A 21,822-nucleotide genomic window follows, 5' to 3' on the forward strand; every position below is an offset into this window, starting at 1 on the left:
GATTCAGACAGTGTTGCATCATCAAAAGTTAAGTGATCTTTATGCATACTTAGTGCTTATTGTGTTTTTATTTGGTTTGCCTTTTTCTTATGCTTTGCTTTTCAAATTTGAATTAACGTGTTTTTAGTTTCTAGTGCTTGATTCATTAAAACATGAGCACATCTAGAACATTTTTCTTTCTTTTGTTTCTACCAAATCTTGTTCTTTTATTTCTGCTGGTTGTCTTCCTTCTTGGAATAAAACCAGGTCACCCTGATCACATGCCTTTCCCATCTATTTTGTGTGAGAGGATGTGCCCTCCTAGTATCTGTCATTTACTGTCTGCACCACTATGGTGCAGTTTTACCTTTCCCTGTTTCTATTTCCTTTCCCCCGTGTTAGAAGAGTGTGCACCCATTTGCCACTCATCACTTTAGATACCTTTTTAATTCATGTGCTTGTTGGCACTTCTTTTTTTAGTGAGTACTTGGTTTGTCATTTTATGAATCATGTTGATTCCAAAATTCAGTTTTACTACTTTTCACCACCCTCCTGTTTTTACATTTTTTAATTCTGCTTGAGTTCACCAGGGATTCCCGCTTGGGACAGCATCGCCCACTCATTAAACATTCAGCATTCCCTATTTAGTGTTGCACAAATGCATACAGGTAGTGTGCTCAAGGCAAAATCAGCTGCTCCCCTTACCTTCCACCTTGTTTATAGTTGTGACATACTTCTGAAACTTAATCCTCTGTTCCTTAATGCAAGTCATATGACTGATGATATCAGCTACAACACCACTTAATACACCAGCACTATATTTCTGACTGTAACTGTTGACTTGGTGCACAGCCCTAGGCTTTAGATTTTTTCCATTCCTACTTTCTTGGGTATGTTTTTAAATGTGCCTTCCTCTAAGTCTCCATATAAACAACATTTCTGATCTTATTCAGGGACATAACCTTGACACAATAGTTGCTAGAAAGACCTTGTTTCGAGACTCCTGCTGCCCAGACATACTGACAGTGGTTTTTCCTTCCTTCAAGATTCTCCACCTGAACCACCCTACTGGGCTGGGTGGAGAAGTTGTCTTAATTTTTTGCAAATCACTTACATTCTTACTTTTACTATATGACTAAAATTGGGATGTCCACTTCTTATTTGATAGTAGGAGCCTTAGTCTACCAAACACCTTGCCCGCACTCATTTTAACTCTACAATTGCTCAGTATTTTACTGTCATAGCTTTACAAAGCTCTACTGACTGATTTGATAAAACTCAGTGTCATTATCAATTTGCCTGATCTTTCTAGAAGTGCTCAGCTTCTCGATTGAAATGTAACTCTTGTCCTTGCCCAACAGCTCTCCCACCTATCTTCTCATCATTTACTTGGCCCAATCCTAACTTTGACCTGATTGTCATACCTGCCCTTCTTCTAATTGACTGTACAGGCCATCTTGAGGTTCAGGTCTCCATTCTATAATTAATCCCATTATGTTGGGCTTCAGTCATTGGCAATTATTTTTCAGCCACAATCAAGCTCCCAACTCCTTTTTTAGGAGAAGGCATAGCTGCTGGTATTGCTAACCTCCTGGGTTTCTTGGTTTCTTTAGCTCGAGACTCTATAACTTTGACTAAACCTTCTTGTGCTCAGAGGGTCGGGCATTCCACGCCCATGGCATACCGGTCAACTTCACCTACCTTGATAAGTGAAGAAACCCCACCATGTTTCCATACCATAAGGCAATCTATCTCTAACTCCAATGGATTATTTGTGTCTTCACATAGGCAAAATGCCTGTGGTCCACTTGCATACAAGAGAACAAGGGGGAGACCATATAATCCTCTAGAGTCGAGCTATCAAAACAAAAGACAAAAAGTAAAACTCTAGCAGGTCAAATCTCTAACAAACCTTCGATCAACATCAACCTCAATTGCTATTGGATATATTCAACAATTTTTCATACACTACTTCTTGAGTATTTGTATATAGATACCTCCCACTTGACACCTCATGAGATCAAAATATCTGAAAGGCAAATTTATTTTACATCTTTGCAAATTACAAATAAAATAACACAAGGGTGTATAAAACTGCTTCAAAAACAAAATAAGGAAAAATAATAATTGACACTAAATCAAACAATCTTGTGAAGCTACTCTAAAAACATTCTAGTGCAAAAACACGTTTGTGTATCACATGCATTTATAATGTTTCAATATTTTGTTTATAAGGCAGTTCTACACACCCATGTACTGTCTTGAGGATTCCACAACTTTTTAGGCCAAAACAGGTTGACAACATAGTATGAGAAGTCTGCAGTGAAGATTTAAAATGACAATTAATTTGTGGAACCGCGTGTAAATTCAATCAGATGATTCAAACCCAAGTTAACTGGATGTTCTCAGTTAGAGTGGACCTCCTCTAGACAGATCACATTTGGAAATTATTTAATGTCTGTCTTTTGATAAAACTATGTACTATATGCAAGGATGGGGTGCAATAATGTTTTTAATTGTTGTTGGAATTTTTGTTGTAAACAATGATGTAAAATAAATTTGTCCTTTAGATATTTTGATCTCATGAGGTGTCCAGTGGGAGGCATCTATATAAAAGCACTCAAGTATTGTATGGAAAATTGTTGAATACATCCATTAGTAATTCAGGTGGCATTACCAATGGAAGCTTTGTGATAGATTTGTCCCGCCAGAGCATTTCTTTTTGCCTATGGTCCACTGGAAACCTTGGCTATCCCACGAACAGACACTTTGCCTCTGGGTTGCGCCATTTTTTTCATATTGGCAGCGCTCTGAAACAATATCTCATGGCAGTATACACTTTGCTTGGGTCCAATAAACCTGTAATGTGCCAATAGGCAAAATATGCATGCCTTCTATGGATATATTTGGCATATCTGAATTTTCGTAAGTTTAGGGAGCATACATTGTTCACTTTAAAATATCATCTTACATTTTTCACAATTTTTCTAGGTGACCTTAATGTTTGCAAATTACTAACATATGGGCATCTTTGTGTCATCTCTCATCAAAGTCAGATGTTTGATGTCTTCAGAAGTGTTAATGGTTCTCAAATTACAAAATACAGCTGGTCAGATCCATGCGTAAGAAATCTCTCCAGCATGTTGTTAAGTGTTAACGGAACATTGACCAAAGGACATAAAGAATAGTATGATGTACTATTTGGGTGTAGGAACATATTCTTAATAATGTGTAGGATCCAATCATGAACAGTTGTCTGGGTAGTATGTGACAATTTTGAGCCATTTGAGTGATTGAGACTTACAGACTTGATGATGCTTGTGTCCTCCAGCTTAGCTGCAGGCATGAGAAGGTATCCGCGTACATGTACCACTGCAGCGGTGAGAGCTGAGAATGCATGTTACACTTTGGCTATATAAACCTTCTCAGCATGGACAGAATCTTCAAACGTGACATTTGATGGGGATTCTATCAGCATTGGCACATCTTCCAGGCCCTTGTGTGAAATCCTCCTACAGGGTGTTTCTTGATGATGTCAAGAGATTTCCATCTTTACCTTGTTGCTTCACAGCCTATTACTTTCCACCAGGCTCACTACATTTAGCCAGGATTCTCTCTCCAAGGACCTAAACTTACTATACAGTAATATCAGTGCCATTTCTGTTACCTTCTTAGCTATTTTGGTCCCCAAATTATCAGAACAGCAACAGGATGGAGATGGTTGTTAAGTGAATTGAGGCCTCATAAATTAAGGATTTATACTACTACATCAATAACACATTCATCGAAGAGCGCATGGAATTCTTCACAGCAAAATTAATCAGCCCTGACAACATTATTATCTTTCTCGATGACTTCAACGTCCACTGGGGTTTCAAACAAAATAACCCACTGGACCACTTTGCACGTTTCTAGAAGACAATGACCTACATCAGCACTCCCAGAAAACAACAAACTACAAATGTGCCACACTCGACCAGATCATCTCCAGATCACCTTTATTGTTTTGATCAGTGTCCATCATTACAGTTAATGGGTTGGATCAACTACAGATTTCCTTCATAGTGTCTTTCAAAAATAAGAAAACCCTTAGTCAAGCGAAAAAATAAAGAAATCTGGTTCAGAGATATCAATAACATCAATACTGAATCCAGTTTGCCAACCTAGCCCTACCAAACCTCACCTCAATAGGGACTCAACTTAACATCAAAGCCACAGATAATTTTAACCTCTGCAAGGACTCCCTGATTGAGAAAAACACACCCTTAAGTGCAAATACAGTTGACCCAAACCCTCTTACCCCATGGTTCTCCAACGTTCGCTGTAACAAAAGGAAAAACATCAGCAGATTGGAGAAGCCTGGCTGCAAGCACATTCACCATTTACTCTAACTAAGCTTTGTACTGCAAGACAAAAGTGCAAAGGGGAGTTCTCTATAGCCAAGGCATTACATATCAGATCCCTCCTTGATATGGCCAAGAATAGACCAAAAAAATTATTTGAGGTAATTAATCATTCCAACCCTCCCTTTAACCCCCATTTATGGAATTGGAGATCCTTTGCATTAACTTTGCAGAGTTGTTTTTTACAAGAAAGACATTAACCTTTCTTCGAAAGTCGACAACATAATCGAAGAGATACTGCCTTCGTAGGCACTACAGCCATGGTCCTCTTTCTCCTCAATCTCTGAGACAAATGTAATACATATTTTATCAATGATGAAACCTTATAACAAGCTTTGTGATGCCATCCCAGGCTCCATCAGTAAATTCTAAGCCAAACTAGTACTCCCCATTTGGTCAACCCTTGTTAACTCATCATTGGACCAGGGCTTTATCCCTGGTGGTCTAGAAAGTAGTCAAATTTCTCCTCTCCTAAAAAAAAAATCTCTGGACCTCAGCAGTTTCAACAACTTAGACCCTGCCTCTCCTACCCAAGTTGATTGAAACTTGTGTAGCTTTCCAACTGTCATGTCACATTCAGGACAACAACCTCCTTGACTCCCTTCAACCCAGATTTTGTCAGGGCCACTGCACTGAGACTGCAATTCTATAGGTCGTGTACATCGCCCTCCACATTCTAGATATGGGCAATTTCTGTCCACTTGTGCTCCTTGACCTCTCTGCTGCATCAAAACATTCACCCAGCAGGAGCTGCTAAAACACCCAGAAGCATCAAATGGTTGTTGATGGTGTTACCCTTAATTGGTACACCTCTTTCTTAACTAACCGCTCCCAAATTGTAAAAATTGGAATGCCATCTAACGTCTAGTCAACAAGGGATTCCATAAGATTCTATTCCCTCCCCAACCCTTTCAACCTCTACCTCAAACCCCTAGGAACAATGCTCAGGAACTCCGAAGTCCTCTTCCACCTATACACCAATGACACACAAATGTACTTGAAGTTCTCAAACGTAGAAGACTGCATCCACTTATCCAACTGCCTGAATAGAATAAAAACTTGGATGTATAACAACCATCTCAAAATAAACCAATAAAAACAGAATTCCTTCTCATCTCCCAAGAGCAAGCTAACCCACCGATCCAAGACTGGATGGATCTCCTCCTGGACACGGACAGCCATCCATTCATTATTCAGAATGACAAATTTCAAGGATTCACCCTCAAAAGATGTCTGAACATTCGGAACCATAACTCCTCCACGCCTAAGAGTGTCCGGGTCCAGCAAAGGCTCCTTTGGGGAATCAGGAACCTCATCCCTGCACATGACCTTAAATATGTTGTTCAAGCACTTGTGCTCTCCAGACTTGACTGCAGAAGAATTTAGCTTCTTTCCATAATTTCCAAAGTTCGCCTAAGTCCTCTCAGAGCAGTCCTTCATGAGGCAATCTGCTTTGTGACAGAACACAAGAAATTTGACCACATCCCCCCTATTCTACGCTTCCTTCTGTGGCTCTCCATAAAAGTGAGATCTCTATTTAAAATTGGTTGTATCACTAATAAAGCTATGCACTCCTCTGTAACCTTGTACCTTGCAGAGAAACTGAAAATCTGAGAAGCAAGCTGTGACAATTGCTAAATTGCTCCTCCTCAAACCTCTCACCTTCAAGCATAACCTGTACATGAGACATTTGTTTTCCGGAACCACTACAAGATATTGGAACCCCCTCTTGCTGAGCCTTCGCCTGACCGCATGTCATGTGTCCATCAAAAAAGACCTCAAAGTCCTTCTCTTGGAATGACACCTGGCCAAACTTGCTCCCACCTCTTCATGCTCTTGCCAAGTGCAGACCAATCTCAACCAGCACGAACAATGGTTGTCTGGCATGTGGTACTATATCACCCGCTTGAATGAATGAATGAATGACACTACTTGTAAAGTGCAACAGTTAATCAGAAGAGTGTCCTAGTGCTGCAACATTAAAATATGTAGGATCAGATGGAGATTACTGGTAAAGGGGTACATTTTCAAGGATTTACGAAAGGCAAATTAACTTTCTAAGCCAATTACCTGTCCTGGAAGGAGATAACATATTTTTGCCAAGCCTTCCAAGAAAGAAGCACCACAATGTGTAAATGTATTTAAATGAGGGGCCAGTATCAATTGTGCTGTACTAGACAGCTTGACACTGTTTTGTCTTACAATGAACACCTGAAGTAATCAACGTCCTTGTGTTCTCTACTCATGTAATGTTACCTGTATATTTTCTATTTGCTAAACACTTATTTTGGACCACCTGCTTGTCACTGCTATGTTTTACATTGAAAACATATGAAGCACTATAGCTCCTGGGGGGACTCACCGATAATTTCTCCCCATCTTTACATTTATATGTTCTATTTATTATTGAGTCGTTCAGCTTTACTCTAAAGCGCTCTGATCCCTATAGGCCACGTCTGCACTATATAAAATCACAAAAATAAATGAATACTAATAAATAAGTAACTGGCTTCAAGAAATGTATGTTACATAAAAGTATGAGGGATCAGGTGCGGGTATAGCCAGTTTAAACGTGTGATGCTGATTGAAATATGTGGGAAACCATCAGCAGCCACATGTAACACTCAGTGTTCTATGGAAGATCTAAAAGGAAACCATGTATCCTGTTTGTAATTGCAGCAACAGACGTGTCTCTGAATACATGACAAGAACAGATTGAAAATGAATGTGTGGAAACTCATTAAATTTATAAGTGAAGCAAAAGGATTACATGCAATTCATTATCTGCAGTATTTTGTATATAGAAAAATAGGAGGTTATTACTGACAGACAAACATATAGCTCTGCAAAGTGACATAATGGAAAGTTTATACAATAGTGCATGCTAGCGTGCTGAATCTATCCTCTTATTGTGACTATGGGCTTAAATTATTCAGGAGATGCTGAGAAACTCAGTTGCATGTGATCAGTTCATCCAATTAGGAAATGATTAGGCCTGGCCTGGGTGGGGTTCGCGGAGGTCTGCTACTCGGAACTCTCTGAGTTCTGCAAGCGATGGTGACTCGCGCTGCTTGCGCTGATTTTTAGTGCCGGGAGTTTGTCCTGCGATGGAAAATCAGCACGAATGGCACCATGACCAGCACAAGAGGGCGCTGCTTCTTTCTGCCGCTCGAGTAGATGTTCGGAAGGCTTCTCAATACGAGCTGCAGCGACTTGCAATGATCAGCGGGAGGTGGTGTAGCATATGATTTTCCATGCTCGCACTTTCCAACTTAATGTTGGTGAGCCACACAAGAAGAAAAACTCCACTCTGCGGAGCTTTTGGGAACTTCACCGAGTGCAGAGGAGGCAAAACTCCGCCGGCAGAGTCGAGTTCATCGCTCACCCCTAAAAATGATGCAGTGCGTTGAGTAGGCAAAATTTGCATTCATGGAGACGCAGTAAGAGAGAACTTGAGTTCAGACAGACCACTGTGTATATTTCAGTGTGGCTGCTTCTTTTTTTTAGTAAGTTCATGGTGTTTCGTTTAATGTCTCATATTTTTTAGTTTCTACTGATTTACCATAGCCAGAGCATACAACTCTGTTTTTCTGCCTTTTTACCACACTTGAAAGAGAGCATGTTGAGTCAGAACACTCCTGCTACTAGGAGATTGATGTCTGTCCCTCTACTGGTGTACCTTTTCATGCTTCTAAATTAATCTCAGAGAGTATTTTCTGGCCAATGGCTCGCAGTCATTTCTACACTCAGTCATCTGAAGATGGAATCAACCAGACCATTACTCTCATCCATACCCACTCTCACCCACCACAGCTTGAGGATCCGGGTATGGGTAGGGGGCAGTGTTATGGGCGAAATTTATGGCCTAACTCAGTGTGATATTGTGCAGCAAACACCAGCCTAATGCAGTCTAACAAACTATTTTGGAGTTGAGGAACAAAACACCAATGTTGTGCAAGCACACAAAGAATGACTTCAATTAATTAAAATGACTGACTTTCTGCTTAATGATGTTGTGTGTTTGTATTTGTGCTCTGTTAACCATCTTTTGAGGCATGATTAGATTCAGAAAGAAGGAAGGCTAGATATGTAGACCAAACATGCATGCATATACCTCTTACTATGCCAAAAGCCGCTTGTAGGAAATTCAGCTTTTTTGTTTCTCTGTAGTTTTTTTCTGTTTTTTACGGGCCTGGATAGCTGCTCTTTTAGTCCTTCGACTGGTGGATGTATTCCTGTTTGAAAGCTTTTCCTCGTCTACCTATGAACCTGGCTCTGACTGTTCAAATATTATGTTCTCTGGCCCGGATGCCTTCTTGCATGATATCACAGTGACAGGATAGCTTTCGCCTGGTGTTTTTTGGATTGGCTAACTACACATGCTGTACTCTGGAAGGGAATGGATGCTAGTGTTTTGCTGATGGCCACTGTTTGCATCTCATTTGGATGTCAGGCTATTGATATGAGGATGTCACAAGGTCAGGGTTGTGCTAGTTTGCCTTGTGCTTCTTGACGACTTGCCAAGATGACTGTGTTTCTGCATTTTGGTTGGACTCGTCCCAATGAAAACTGTGTTTCTCGTGGGTGCATTTTTTCTAGCTTGAGTGTTCCTTGCCACTGTTTGATCTATCACCTTAACTGATGTGACTGCCTCTTAGAACTATGTAATGACAGCATACTTACTTTTCATCTCTCCATTGCCGCTCCTAGAATGAATAATAAAGGGATGTACATGCTATACGTGATTCATTGTCTTTAATAAAATCATAGATTTTTCTCCTATAAAGCTATCAAAAACTACCATTCTGTGAAATTTCTCACAAGTCTGGATACCGACAACTTTTTCAAAAAGGGTCAATTAGAAATCTCACTGATTGTCCACGCATTCATTGATCATTTAGCCTTGAGAAAACCTAATGAGGTTCCATTTCACTTCCTGAAAGTTAACCTTTTGATAAATTGAGTGCAATAACGGGATTAGTGCAATCATTGTTGACGACTAACTATGATGTCAGGGAAGCATGGTGAAAAGAGAGCTTGTAATTGATACGTGGAAAAAAGGGTAATCCGTGGTCTTGCTTGTATTTTATATTTTATTTCATCAGTGAGGATGGAGGGTGGGAGGCTGTATGATTGTATACATTTTACTGTAATGATTTTAATAATTAATCGAATGGTTAATAAAAATGCAGAGAGGCTTCATCTTCAGAAGGAATATTTATCCACTGATATATTTGGAACTTGACCAGTGCATTTGGTGGGCTTGCAAGCGAAATATCATGCTAAGTATCTTAATCTATCAAATGCTTTGTCATCTGTGTTAACTCAGATTTCTTGTTTAGATCCTTGGTTTACATACGCACGACACCTCAGAAGCAAGTCATTTAGATGAAGAGAAGGACTATGTCTGGAAGCTCCTGGGAATGATTGGTGGAATCCATGTATTTTTTCTCATGGAAAAACTGTTCTTTCTTCTAGCTTCAACGGGGCAGGTAAAGGACCAATCAACTTGTACTTCCACACTTATGTTTTTGTTTTTCTTTCCTGTCATATTACTGATTAATGGCAAACAGAATGGAACAATATATAGGGACATGCATGTCTAAAGCTCAGTGAATGAAACAGAAGTTTTGCATTTAGTAATAGGAGCACACAGTGGGTATTTAAAAGAAATGAAAGTGGCTGAGATATATTGAGATGTAAGCAGGGCTAAATGACATTATTAATGCACGTTTGGGTATGTGCAACATTCATAATTTTCACTTTTCACAAAGTTGCAAATTTATGATAATTATGCCCTTAAATATGTGATGAAAACCACTGCATAGGCATATCATAGGCATGAGATGACACCGAATAAATATAATATGACAGAAGTAACGGAATAGAGGAGGGCTGAAAATAATACTCTGTAAAAGTATCAATAAATGAAGCAACTTCGTCGCATTACAAGCATATGCTTATGATGACACTGAATGATAGGTAAAGCAGACAATTAAATACTCAAAGAGTAATGTGTATGGATAGAGAAAAAGAATTATAACCACTAGTTATCACCTAATATGAATAGCATGTTCAAAAAGGTTTAAAATAGGAAACTTCCATAAGACTTGATGCCACATATTTGCAGGAATCTTTGAAAGTCACAGTAAATAACATTCCGGTGTGGCAGACCCCTCAGCTGGTCCATTGCCGGCTTCAGGTATGGGATGCGTGCATCCGGTTGGTACCAACGATGCATATAATGGTACTGGGCTACAAGATAGCATATCTGGAGGTCAGGCACTCCCAGGCCGCCTGTTCATATGGTAATGTCAGAGTGGTCTTAGCGCACATGGGGTTGGCAGTCTGGCCAGATTAATCAGAGTAGGTGACTGCGTAGGGTTAGAAAAAAGGAATTCGGAAGCGGTATTGGGATATTTAGGGATAGGTACAAAAACCAGGGGAGCACAATCATTTTAATGATAGCTACCCAGCCAGCCAGCGAGAGCAGCAGTTTAATCTACCTCTTGACTTGCACCTCTAGGTTTGCCATTACAGGTGCATAATTGCAGAATTTGGTGTTTGTGCCTGTGTAGTTGAATGCCAAGGTATCTAGTGTGTCCCTAAAGCCATTTAAGAGGGTGCCCTGTCACGACTGGTTGAGTAACACCTGTGAATAGGAAAAGCTCAGACTTGGCCCAGTTAATCTGCAGGCCTGAGAGGTCACCAAATCTCCTCCACCAGTGGAAAGAGGTTGTCGGTGGGGTGCCTTATGGAAAGAAGGATGTTGTTGGCGTATAGTGAGGGAAGCAAGGGGCCACTCGAATTGGAGCCTCCGATGAAGATGTTTGGCCTGCATGTAGCGTATCGGAGGGCCCATTGCAATAAGGCAAAGTAGAGGTGATCGGGGGCAGCCCTGCCTTGCTCCTCTAGTGATGCAGAAGGGTTCAGTTAATGATCCATTGATTCGTATGTGAGCCAGTGGTTCAGAGTATAGCAACATAATCATGGACAGGAAGGGAGAGGGGATCCCAAGCTTTCTCCAAACTGCTGTCAAGAATGGCCATTCCAGAGAGTCAAATTCCGTTTCATCATCCAGGAGGTCCACTGCCGCAGGTATCATTGGCAATGTCCTGTGAAGAACCGCAAACAGTGTGTGGAGTGAGGTCGATCTGTGCGGTACAAACCCAGACTGCACTGCCGAGATTAGTTGTTCCATTAGAAGCGCCAGCCTGGTGCCAGGGCCTTGGCAATTATTTTTTTATAGAAATTAAGAAGTGAGAGGCACAAAGAGTGGGGTCTTTACCAAGTTTTAATAACAGAGAAAGCACTGCTTCTCGCAAAGTGGGTGGCAACAGACCAGTAGACAGAGCCTCATTATACAATGTCAGAAGCTGCGGGGCTAGAGGCTCTATATAGACCTCGTAGAAAGCACCTGTGAGGCCATCAAGTCCAGGTGCCGTAGAGCCGTCAAGTGCGTCTATGGCTTCCTTAATCTCGTTGAGTGTGAGGATCTTGCAGAGAAACAGCTGCTGACCATCAGCCAGCCCGGCCATTGCCATCTCCTCTAAATATGAAGGGAGTCCCAGGGGCGTGGGTTCAGAGAAGAGGGATATGTAAAAGCGCTTACAAAAGTCCAGAAATTTAGTCTTTACTTCTTCTGTACCTAGTATGTGCATTTCATGTGTCTGTACGGACTTTGGCAATGTAGTCAGTTGCTCTGTTGGGGTGTAGCTTTCTGGCCAGCGTGTGCCCTGGTCTCTACCCCTCCCCATTCCGACACTCTCTAGCGTATTTCCCTAGATATGCGGTCTCTTGGTCAGCAAGCACATGAAATTCTGTCATTAGTAATGCACAACAGTGGAGTCTCGGATCCCCATACATCTCCGCCACCGTGTCCAAGCCCTGTGACTTTCACTCAATGCATTTCATTTGTTGACGTCTGTCACACAGTATGCCAAATTGTTTATGCTATGCCTTAAATGCCTCCCAGAGCATGGATTGTGTAGTGACAGACGTAATAGGTGTGGTGGGCCATCAACCCGGCACTAGGGAGCCCCGCGGATGGGCAGTAGTGTTATACTGTAGTTTTCTGCAGACGTTAGCAACATCCACGGGGATTAGAAGATCTTGGGCTTCCCATAGTATTCAATTTTCAGACGGGCAGGATATAGCATTGCATAACGTATGTTCAGCTTTCGGAGAGTGTTCTTCACATCGCCAAACTTGCATCTAGCTTCCTGCACCATTGACGGAAGTGACCTGATTAGGGCCATCCGGATCACCACTGACCGCCTCTCAGCTTTCCAAGCTAAATGAAGATTCCGAGGAAGAGTGGAGAATATACACCAATAATCATTAATTATATACGCTCAGAGCGGGGCTCCATCTGCACAGTCTTGAGAGAGTACTACAGAGGGAACTGAGGAACTGTAAGCATAAAGATACATTATATTTTATTTATTTATAATCTTTATTTTGGCGCTGCTGAGCCATAAAAGATACATAAAAACAACAATACATAGCACACTTTTTGAATAGAGGAATAAATGATTTTACAGATAGTTGGGTGCAATTAATAAAATCCATAATTTAGTTAAGAAGGCAAAACATAAAACACTATATGAGATTAATTAATTTCACCAGTTCCAGAGTTAAAATTGACAATAAAGTTCATAAATATAATAAACAATGTAATTATATCAGAATAGCAGCACCGTAGATTCGCATACGGAATAATAAAACTCATTACAATTTCATTTATAAGTCCAAGCCCTTTTTTTGCGTACGAGGCCTGTTGCAAATAGGAATCTACTGACACCAAAGACAATCACTTGTCTAGTGTCCGTTTTTATGATCCTGTGCGCTTCCTTGTATGAACGCACTCCTATAACGATACACAATGGTTTAATCCATCCTTTCCTGGCCGTCTCATATTCTCCACAAAAAAAGAGGATATGTTGTTCATCTTCTTTAGTGCAATTCGGACACAGTAAACATAGCTCACTAATTTTTGTTTCACTTGACCTAGACCACCTTGCTAAAGTTGTTTTGATTTTCAGCATTCCGTACCTGAATTTCATATATAAGCTTTTGGCCAATTGTGTACTGACCTCATCTAAGAAATCCTCAAAATACGCAACATCCTTGAAACCCAAAATATTGCTTATCATTGATTCACCACTATGGCCATTGGACAAGTTGTGTGCTATGTAGGCCCAGAAAGTCATTTTCACCAGTTTTTTTAGGCCTGCGTCAGGCTTTTAGGGTCTTCCCAGAATTGTGTCAGCCCAATTCTATTTAGCCATGTACGCACATGTTTTAACCATACATTAGAATTATGCAAATCCAATCTCATTATTTCCTGGAGTTCATCACTGTAATCTGCAAGCTCTGGTGTACACCAGAGTCTTTGCCAAAAAGATAATGGTCGTAGGATTGCATAATGGTCTGTACGCCTCATATTTAAGTCTAACATTAAGGGTATTAATGGGGTTCGTTTTGGTAGCTTCAAAAGGCTTCTATAAAAATTATTTTCACTGTTCATAAAAACATTCCCAGCTGTAGGCCCCCATATTTCTGCACCATATAGCGCTGCGGACTGGGCCTTGAACTTAAAAACTTCAAGTGCCGGGGAAACGGCCTTGCTAAAACTAGCCCTGTGTTTTTTTTAAATCGGTAAAGTGTTCTGAGTTAGTATAATTTTACTCTTCTCCACTTGGGTTTTCCACGTAATCTTTGAGTATAATGAGACTCCCAAGTAGACAAAATCCTGTACTAATTCTAATTTTTGATCATTTAAAAATAAGTTCCCCCTAAAAGTTTTATGAGGGTTGATGGCCATACTTTTAGTCTTTTTCGTATTAATCTCTATGCCTTTTTTGTTGCAGTACAGTTGGAATGAATTTAAGAGGGATTGCAGACCTCTAGGAGTTTGAGAGATTAGTATTGTGTCACCTGCAAATAACAGGGCTGAAACGCTTTCTCCATTCAACTTAGGAGAGTCATTATTACAATCATCTAAGTGAGCTGGGATATCATTTACAAACAGTGAGAAAAGCGTAGGAGCCAGCACGCATCCTTGACGGACTCCTCGCTTTTTCGGAATTGCTTTGGTTAACTCTCCGTTTGGTCCCCAGCGCACTCTATGCATAATTGCTTTCATGTAACCTTACAATCTGTGGAAGTAAACAGACCAACAGCCCCTGTGAATACAGGGATCCCATAGAAGATCACGTGAAACTAAATCAAATGCAGCCCTGAGGTCTACAAATGCAACACAAATGCGACCCTTCCTTAAATGAGCATACTTCCATCAAAGGCAACATAATCTAAAAACATGATCAGTAGTGCTTTTTCTGCTCCTAAAACCAGATTGGAACTTGGTGAGTATAGAATTGTCTTCCATCCATGAATTCATACGTAATAAAATATGCCTAGCATATAGTTTTTGTAAAATATCCATTAAACTAATCAGGCGATAGTTGGATGGCTCAATCCTATCGCCCTTTTTGAAAATTAAAACGATTTCCGCGCCCTATCACTATCTGGAAAATCTGCACCAGCTGCTAATATGTTACACAAGTGATTAATATAGGGCGCCCAGACATTGATCTCATGTTTGTATAAGTCGCCTGGAACTTCATCTAAGCCTGGTGCCTTGCCGTTTTTTACTGCTTTAACCCCTTCCATGCTGATGACAGAACGGTTCCGTCATCAGCTACGGGTGAGCTGTGCTGATGACGGAACCGTTCCGTCATGACTCCGCCCGCGCAAGGCGGAGTCAGCACAGGCGGAAAATACGCCCCGCACGGAAGGGGTTAATGGCTAGCTCAGTTTCCTCTATGGCAAACTCTAACGTGCAATTACAAATAGTGTGCCAGGGTAAATCCTTTTCCCGTATCCTCCAGAGCTTTATATAAATGTGAGAAATGATCAACCCAGGTCTGTTCATCAAGGAACACATCCTTAGCCACTCTCCCTATGTGGTTTCCATTGTCCACCAGTCTCCAGAACCCTACTAGGTCCATGTTCTTTGCTGCTGTTAACAGGTCCGACCAACTTTCCTCATCCCAGTTCGATCTCGCATTCGCCTAAATCATCTTATATTCTTTTCTCGCCACCCTAATCACTTCCGGTGATTTACTTTTTATCGCCTCCAGAAGCCTGGCCTTACTGATGCGGCAATCCTTACCATACCATGGTTTTCTATCTACTAAATTATTTTTCTTATGTAGTTTTTTTTTGGCATTTTCGTAACATATGGTAATAACGATATAAAAAACCCTTTATGTAGATCCATAAAGGTATTATCCGCTACTGGTAGACTTGTACACCTGGAGAACGTATCTGCTAAGAGCGAGTAAATGCCTGCTAGCACTGTTCCATGTTCCAATATTCGAGCCCAATTAAGAGATCGTCGATTATTGCTAAGTAATGGAGCATCATTATTTATATTTGACATATCGAAACTCTCATTCTCTACAGTGACACTGCAAACAAACTGGAAGTAATTAACAATTAAAGTGGGTGATGATCACTTTCGAACCTAGGCATAATCTCTAGGTCATTTAACACCTTGGTTGCTATGGCTTTTCCCCTCCTGTGCTGGGAGGCTTTGAACTCTATTGTTCATGACGAGCTCAGCTCGTCATCAGCACAGCTCAACCGTGCCTCATGACGAGCATGGAAGGGGTTAAATACGGCCAGATATCAAAGGATACTAGAATATAATCAATTTTGCTTTTGGAATTATTTTTTACAAAAGTCGGAGCCTTTAAGGAGTCTGAAGGGAGACGACCATTACAAGCCCCCAACCCGTATACGGTAGTCAACCTCATAATTTGGGCTGGCAAGACAGTACAACGCACCGGCTCAATGTTGTCTAGGAGAGGGATATTATTAGCCCTATCTTCCTCATCAAAGACATCACAGAGACCCACAATTGGCTCGTAGTTATAATTCAGATCTCCACCTAGTATCATACTTGGTTTCTCTTCCATACTGTTTAGGAAACTCTCCAATTTTTCTAATATCGGAGACTCCTTAGATAAACTACAGGGTCTATTATAAACATTAAACAGAAAAAGAACCCTGCCTTCTTTCGTGATGACCTTCAAGCCAAGTATATCCACTGAGTCAATAACTAATAGTGTTATACGGATCTCCAGTGTTACTTTTACCTATATTGAGAGTCCCCCAGAGGGCCTACCTCTAACTGAGGGCACTGCATCAATATTGTAAGTCCTGTATCCAACTCTGTGCAGCGTACTTAAAGTCCAAGTTTCCTGTAGGAAACAAATATCGCTAGTATCTATATAATTACTCCATTCTGGATCACAGAGATTTTTCATAAGTCCCGCTATATTCCACTATATTAATTTTAAATTTAGCGAAATACAACCTCTCCTCTCTTTCTGATTGCCATCTAAGATCACATCGTTTGTAACATTGTTCATACCTGTTGATTCTCCCACAACGCCCGATATTAGTGGCGGTTTCTGTCTCGCCAAAATCTCTATTCCTATATCTTCCCTGTCCAGTACCTGTGCATCAGCTTCCAATCTAGAGACACTAGACCCTTTCCCCCCAGTTGTTTTCCTCCCAACCTCTAACCCAACACCTGTAACCATTGGAGGAAATAGTCAATCAACCATCTCCAAGGCTGATAGTTCTTGAAATCTATTAGAGTTATGGAGAGGGATTCCGGGCGCCATACTTACTCCCTCATTAATCGGTCTGTAGAAATATCCCAGTGGGAAGGCATGAATGTTGGTACGAGCTTTCTGGGTCTCATCACATACACTCAGTAAATGGCGGACTGTATTAGGACGACTGAAGTTTACAACTATACAGTCCCCATCGATATCTTTCTTTTGTTCTCCTACCCAACCCACCCTACGGACCATAATAATCTCATTCGAATTTTGTGGGCTGAATCCTTTGTACTTTTGGAGACAATCCACAACCTTATTCCTGAGATTATGCCAGGTTTCCGATTGCTCTCTCCTTAAGGCAGGTACACCAGTTAAGATTAGGACATATGGACATGTGGCTGGAGGTAATCTTAGGTTATCGCTGTTAGGGGTTACATTGGTTTCACTAGGGTTTAATATGGGTACAGGTAAGGTACTATTACTGGGATAGTCCGATCTCCCTGTTACCTGATCAAACCTTCTTCCATTTAAGCCGGAGAAATTACTTTGAGGTTCTTTTTGTTTTAATAGTCAGGCTCTTTCTCCTGCGGCATCAGTTTCGGACGAGGTGGCTAATCTATATTTCTGTTTGGGGTCGCTTCTTTATTTCTGGCATCACTTAGTATCTGATCCGCAAGTAGTTTGGCACCTTCCTCCAAGTTGTCTTTCCCCTTTTTGATCATAACATCTAACTCAATTACAGCCTGGTTCATACCTTTAATTTTGTCATCAAAATCCTTCATTCTAGCGGTCATAAGATTTTTTATTCGCACCTGTATCGATTCTAGAGTAGACTTAAAAATATCAGCAACAACAGCTTCTAATGACTCCACTATACTATCTGCACCGGTGGGAGGCGGAGAATAGACCATCTCAGTTTGGGTACAAAATGATCTACTTTCGGGGCTCATATAACCTGTTGATTCTGCCTGTTTATTAAATGGCTTCTTTAACTCACCCACTCCTCCCTTTTTGTTGTAGATCCTATTCCCTTGCTTCATAGACTTTGGTTTGCTCTTTTCCTGTGTCCCTTGCCTAGCCCCCCGCTGCCTAGTCACCATCGGTGGAGTTGGTGGAGTTGGGGACACATCTAGGTCTGACTAGTTTCTATCATTAGTTTGAGGGTTAGACGGCCACGGGAACCTAAAGAGGAGGGATACCAGACTGATACACGCCGCTCAACCCAGGAAACGAACACGTTCTTGGATGTCCTTTGATCGACGGATCCCCTCCCGGTCACCGCCTGAAACACACACGTTTCCAGCGCTGTCATTTTGGATATTCCGTCATCCTAATAGGGCGGAATACAGCGGATCACACTGAATCTGACCTCAATGCCCTAAACATACCCGTTTCCAGCGTCACAATTGTGAAGATTCTTGCACACCCGATAGGGCGGAACTTAGCTGTTTAAATGGAATTTGATTCCACTGGATACTCCACCTTTACTCATCTATATATTTGAGCTAGAAACTACTTTTGTATCTCTCTAAACTACCCACACAGAATACTACTTTTAGTTCCAGACTACCCTCAACCCATCTCCTGGGGTTGAGTCTCAAGCCCTGAAGAGTCGTGTTGACTCTACGGCACACGACGAAACACGTGTCGGCATATTGTGACATTTCTCAAGTCTGGATGCAATAAATCATCTCCCTGCTGGGACAAGAAACACACTGAAGAATCTGCTTCTGTTCATTTGATCATACCTGTTACTGTACTGTATTTTTGGACACCTCAATGTAGTTGCGAGAGCACAGCTGTATAATTAGTTTGAGGGTGTACTACTGATGTGCTCTCTAGGATATGTACAGAGGATGTTAAACGCTCGCTTGATGTTATTGGCAATGAGTTTGTAAGAGCTAATGGACATGGGGCATTGTATATTTGCAAAGTTGATGGATCCAAAGACAACCTTTTTTGCACGAGTGCTATTTCATGGCTTATGAGAGATTCGGCTCGTAGGATAAAGCCGTCTAGGGTTCCCGCTAGACAATTCTGCTTATTCATTTTGTTATATACTTATTGGGTAATACCTTATTATTATTACACTAGTAATCCTCCAGACTTTAACTCTATACACACTTTACTAAATGTCTACGCTAATAAAAAGTAATGATTCAACAGCACCATAAAGCTTAGTATCGTTAAAAAACAATGGGGCAAACAAAACTCCTTGACTACGCCCCCCAGTTTCCAATACCAGTAATCTCAGGTGGGTCGGCTAATGCGAACAACTCAGTAAATAGACCCAACCCACCCTTTTATAGACAAGCACTACCAGATGTCAATAAAAGGGTAAACCATCAATTGCAAATACAACAGTGTCAACAGTATGGCATACCCAGTCCTAGGTATCACAGGTGCTTCGGGTACTAGCCAAGGGGAGTAGCCCAGCCCGGCCTCCCTTGGCCTCGGACAGCCGCAGACGGCCTCGCCCTTGTCCCGGGCTTTGCCCGGGCTCTGCCCGTGCTTGTCCCGCGTTGCGGGTGCCCTGGCCCCCTTTTCAGCTCCTCCTGGTGCTGCGACCAGCAGTACGCGGCGTGCGTGGGCCCTGGTAGCCACTCACACTCAGGCATCTATTACTAATACAGCCTGACAAACATGTTTTGCCCAGCCATCTTTGAATGCATATTTGTAGACTTGCAGTCTCCCGTAGTGTGTGTGCCTGCATGCATGGGGACTGTTCGTATTTGTCCCTCTACTTGATTTCTTTTATGTAAACATGTGTTCATGCTTTGCCAATGTTTTCTTGAAGGCATTTTCCCTGTGCACATATTTTCCTGATCTGTTTTGCCTACTGACTCCGGTGCATTGAGGAAGAAAAATACTTTTAATGTATTCCGATATTTTTTTTGAAATTGTGTGTGATATCAATATTTGGAATTGAAGTATACAGAATATTTTTTAGGAGATTCATAGCATGAGTTTAGAATTATTTTACCGAACGTCGGGCACCTAAACGTCGGAACAGTGTCGTCTTTGGAAAATGATTGCTAGTTTATCAAAAGGAATGTGATACATCTCAAAGAAGGTTAAAAATAGTGCCTGCTGATCTTGGACTAACTGCATGCAAAGTTGTCTCAAAGCTCGTTCATGTGCTTCCAGTAAACCCATTAATTTATCCCAGTTTGTCTGTGATTTACATTTTTCAAGTTAAAAAAGGTTTTCAAGCAACACAGTGCAAAACCACTTCATTATCGCTGCATGAACGCTGCCTACTGCTGACTTTGCTCTGAAAATGCACTTATTTACCATACTTCAAGCTTTTTAATTTCGAAGTACTCCTTTTCATTCCAGTGGGTAATAGCACTGCAGTGACACGAACAGACGATGCCTTTCTAAAGCTAGCCAAATAGCTTAACATGTTGCTTTTCTTTTAAACTGAAGTTTTATTCAGCGACTTTTTCTCGGAAAGGAGAAAAAGGGCTAACTGTGAAACAGTAAATTGCTTTTCTAACTTCGGTTTAAAAAAAAAAAAAACTAATTTAGCATTCTTTTTCAGCGTATGTAAGTCACAATGCTATAACTAAACGCAGCTATTTCATGCTCCCTTCACAAAAAGTGCATTGTGGATTGAGTTAAAGACCAGTGCAGGCTGACGAGGAGGCCTTTGAGTATGCATGAGGCGCACTGAAGACTGGCGAAGGTTAAGAAAAATAGAATATGTTTGTCACTCAATATTCTAATATGTTCATGTATGGGCAGATTTAATACCTAACATGCTCAAAACATTCACCGAGTCCTGCAAACCTAGATTTGCTCTGAAGATGTCAAACAAAGCGAAAACACATATACAGTGTGGGAGGATAATGATCAATCAATCAATCAATCATAACACTTGTATAGCGCGCTACTCACCTGGAAGGGTCTCAAGGCGCTTGGGGGAGGGGGGCCGCTACTGCTCAAACAGCCAGGTCTTGAGTTGTCTCCTGAAGGCGAGGTGGTCCTGGGTCAGCCGAAGGTGTATGGGGAGGGAGTTCCATGTCTTGGCCGCCAGGTAGGAGAAGGATCTGCCTCCGGCGGTGGCTCTTCGAATGCGTGGTACGGCGGCGAGGGCGAGGCTAGCGGATCGTAGCTGGCGGGTGGGCGTGTGGAAGGTCAGGCGGTCGTTGAGGTACTTGGGGCCCAGGCTGTGGAGAGACTTGTGTGCGTGGGTGAGGAGCCTGAACGTGATCCTCTTGTTGACGGGGAGCCAGTGCAGGTTCCTCAGGTGGCCGGAGATGTGGCTGCGTCGAGGGATGTCTAGGATGAGTCGGGCGGAGGCGTTCTGGATGCGTTGTAGTCTTTTCTGCCGCTTGGCTGTGGTTCCGGTGTAGAGGGTGTTTCCGTAGTCCAGCCGGCTGGTGACGAGGGCCTGGGTGACCGTCTTCCTGGTTTCGATCAGGATCCATCGGAAGATCTTGCAGAGCATGCAGAGGGTGTGAAAGCATGAAGAGGAGACGGCGTTGACTTGTCTGGTCATCGAGAGGGAGGGGTCCAGGATGAAGCCCAGGTTGCGTGCGTGGTCTGTCGGCTTGTGGGCGGTGCCCAGGGCTGGGGGCCACCAGGAGTCGTCCCAGGCGGTGGGTGATGGCCCAAGGATGAGGACTTCCGTCTTGTTTGAGTTCAGTTTCAAGCGGCTGTTCTTCATCCACTCGGCGACGTCTTTCATCCCTTCGTGGAGGCTGGTTCTGGCGGTGTCGGGGTCTCTGGTGAGGGAGAGGATCAGCTGGGTGTCGTCGGCGTAGGAGATGAGGTTGAGGTTGTGTTGGCGTGCAATG

General features: G+C 42.0%; 1 protein-coding gene across 1 annotated transcript in view; it reads left to right on the forward strand.

Moving 5' to 3' along the window:
- The window catches only part of SLC39A12 (solute carrier family 39 member 12), a 310,966-nt gene that overhangs the window by 184,537 nt on the left and 104,607 nt on the right, over nucleotides 1-21,822 (forward strand). The window contains exon 7 of the mRNA XM_086940003.1: nucleotides 9,725-9,874. Within this exon, the coding sequence (XP_086796129.1) occupies nucleotides 9,725-9,874 (150 nt within the window). The remainder of the gene's footprint in view (nucleotides 1-9,724; nucleotides 9,875-21,822) is intronic.

The sequence above is a fragment of the Lissotriton vulgaris genome, chromosome 10 (assembly GCF_964263255.1).
Source record: "Lissotriton vulgaris chromosome 10, aLisVul1.2, whole genome shotgun sequence".
Classification (NCBI taxonomy): domain Eukaryota; kingdom Metazoa; phylum Chordata; class Amphibia; order Caudata; family Salamandridae; genus Lissotriton; species Lissotriton vulgaris.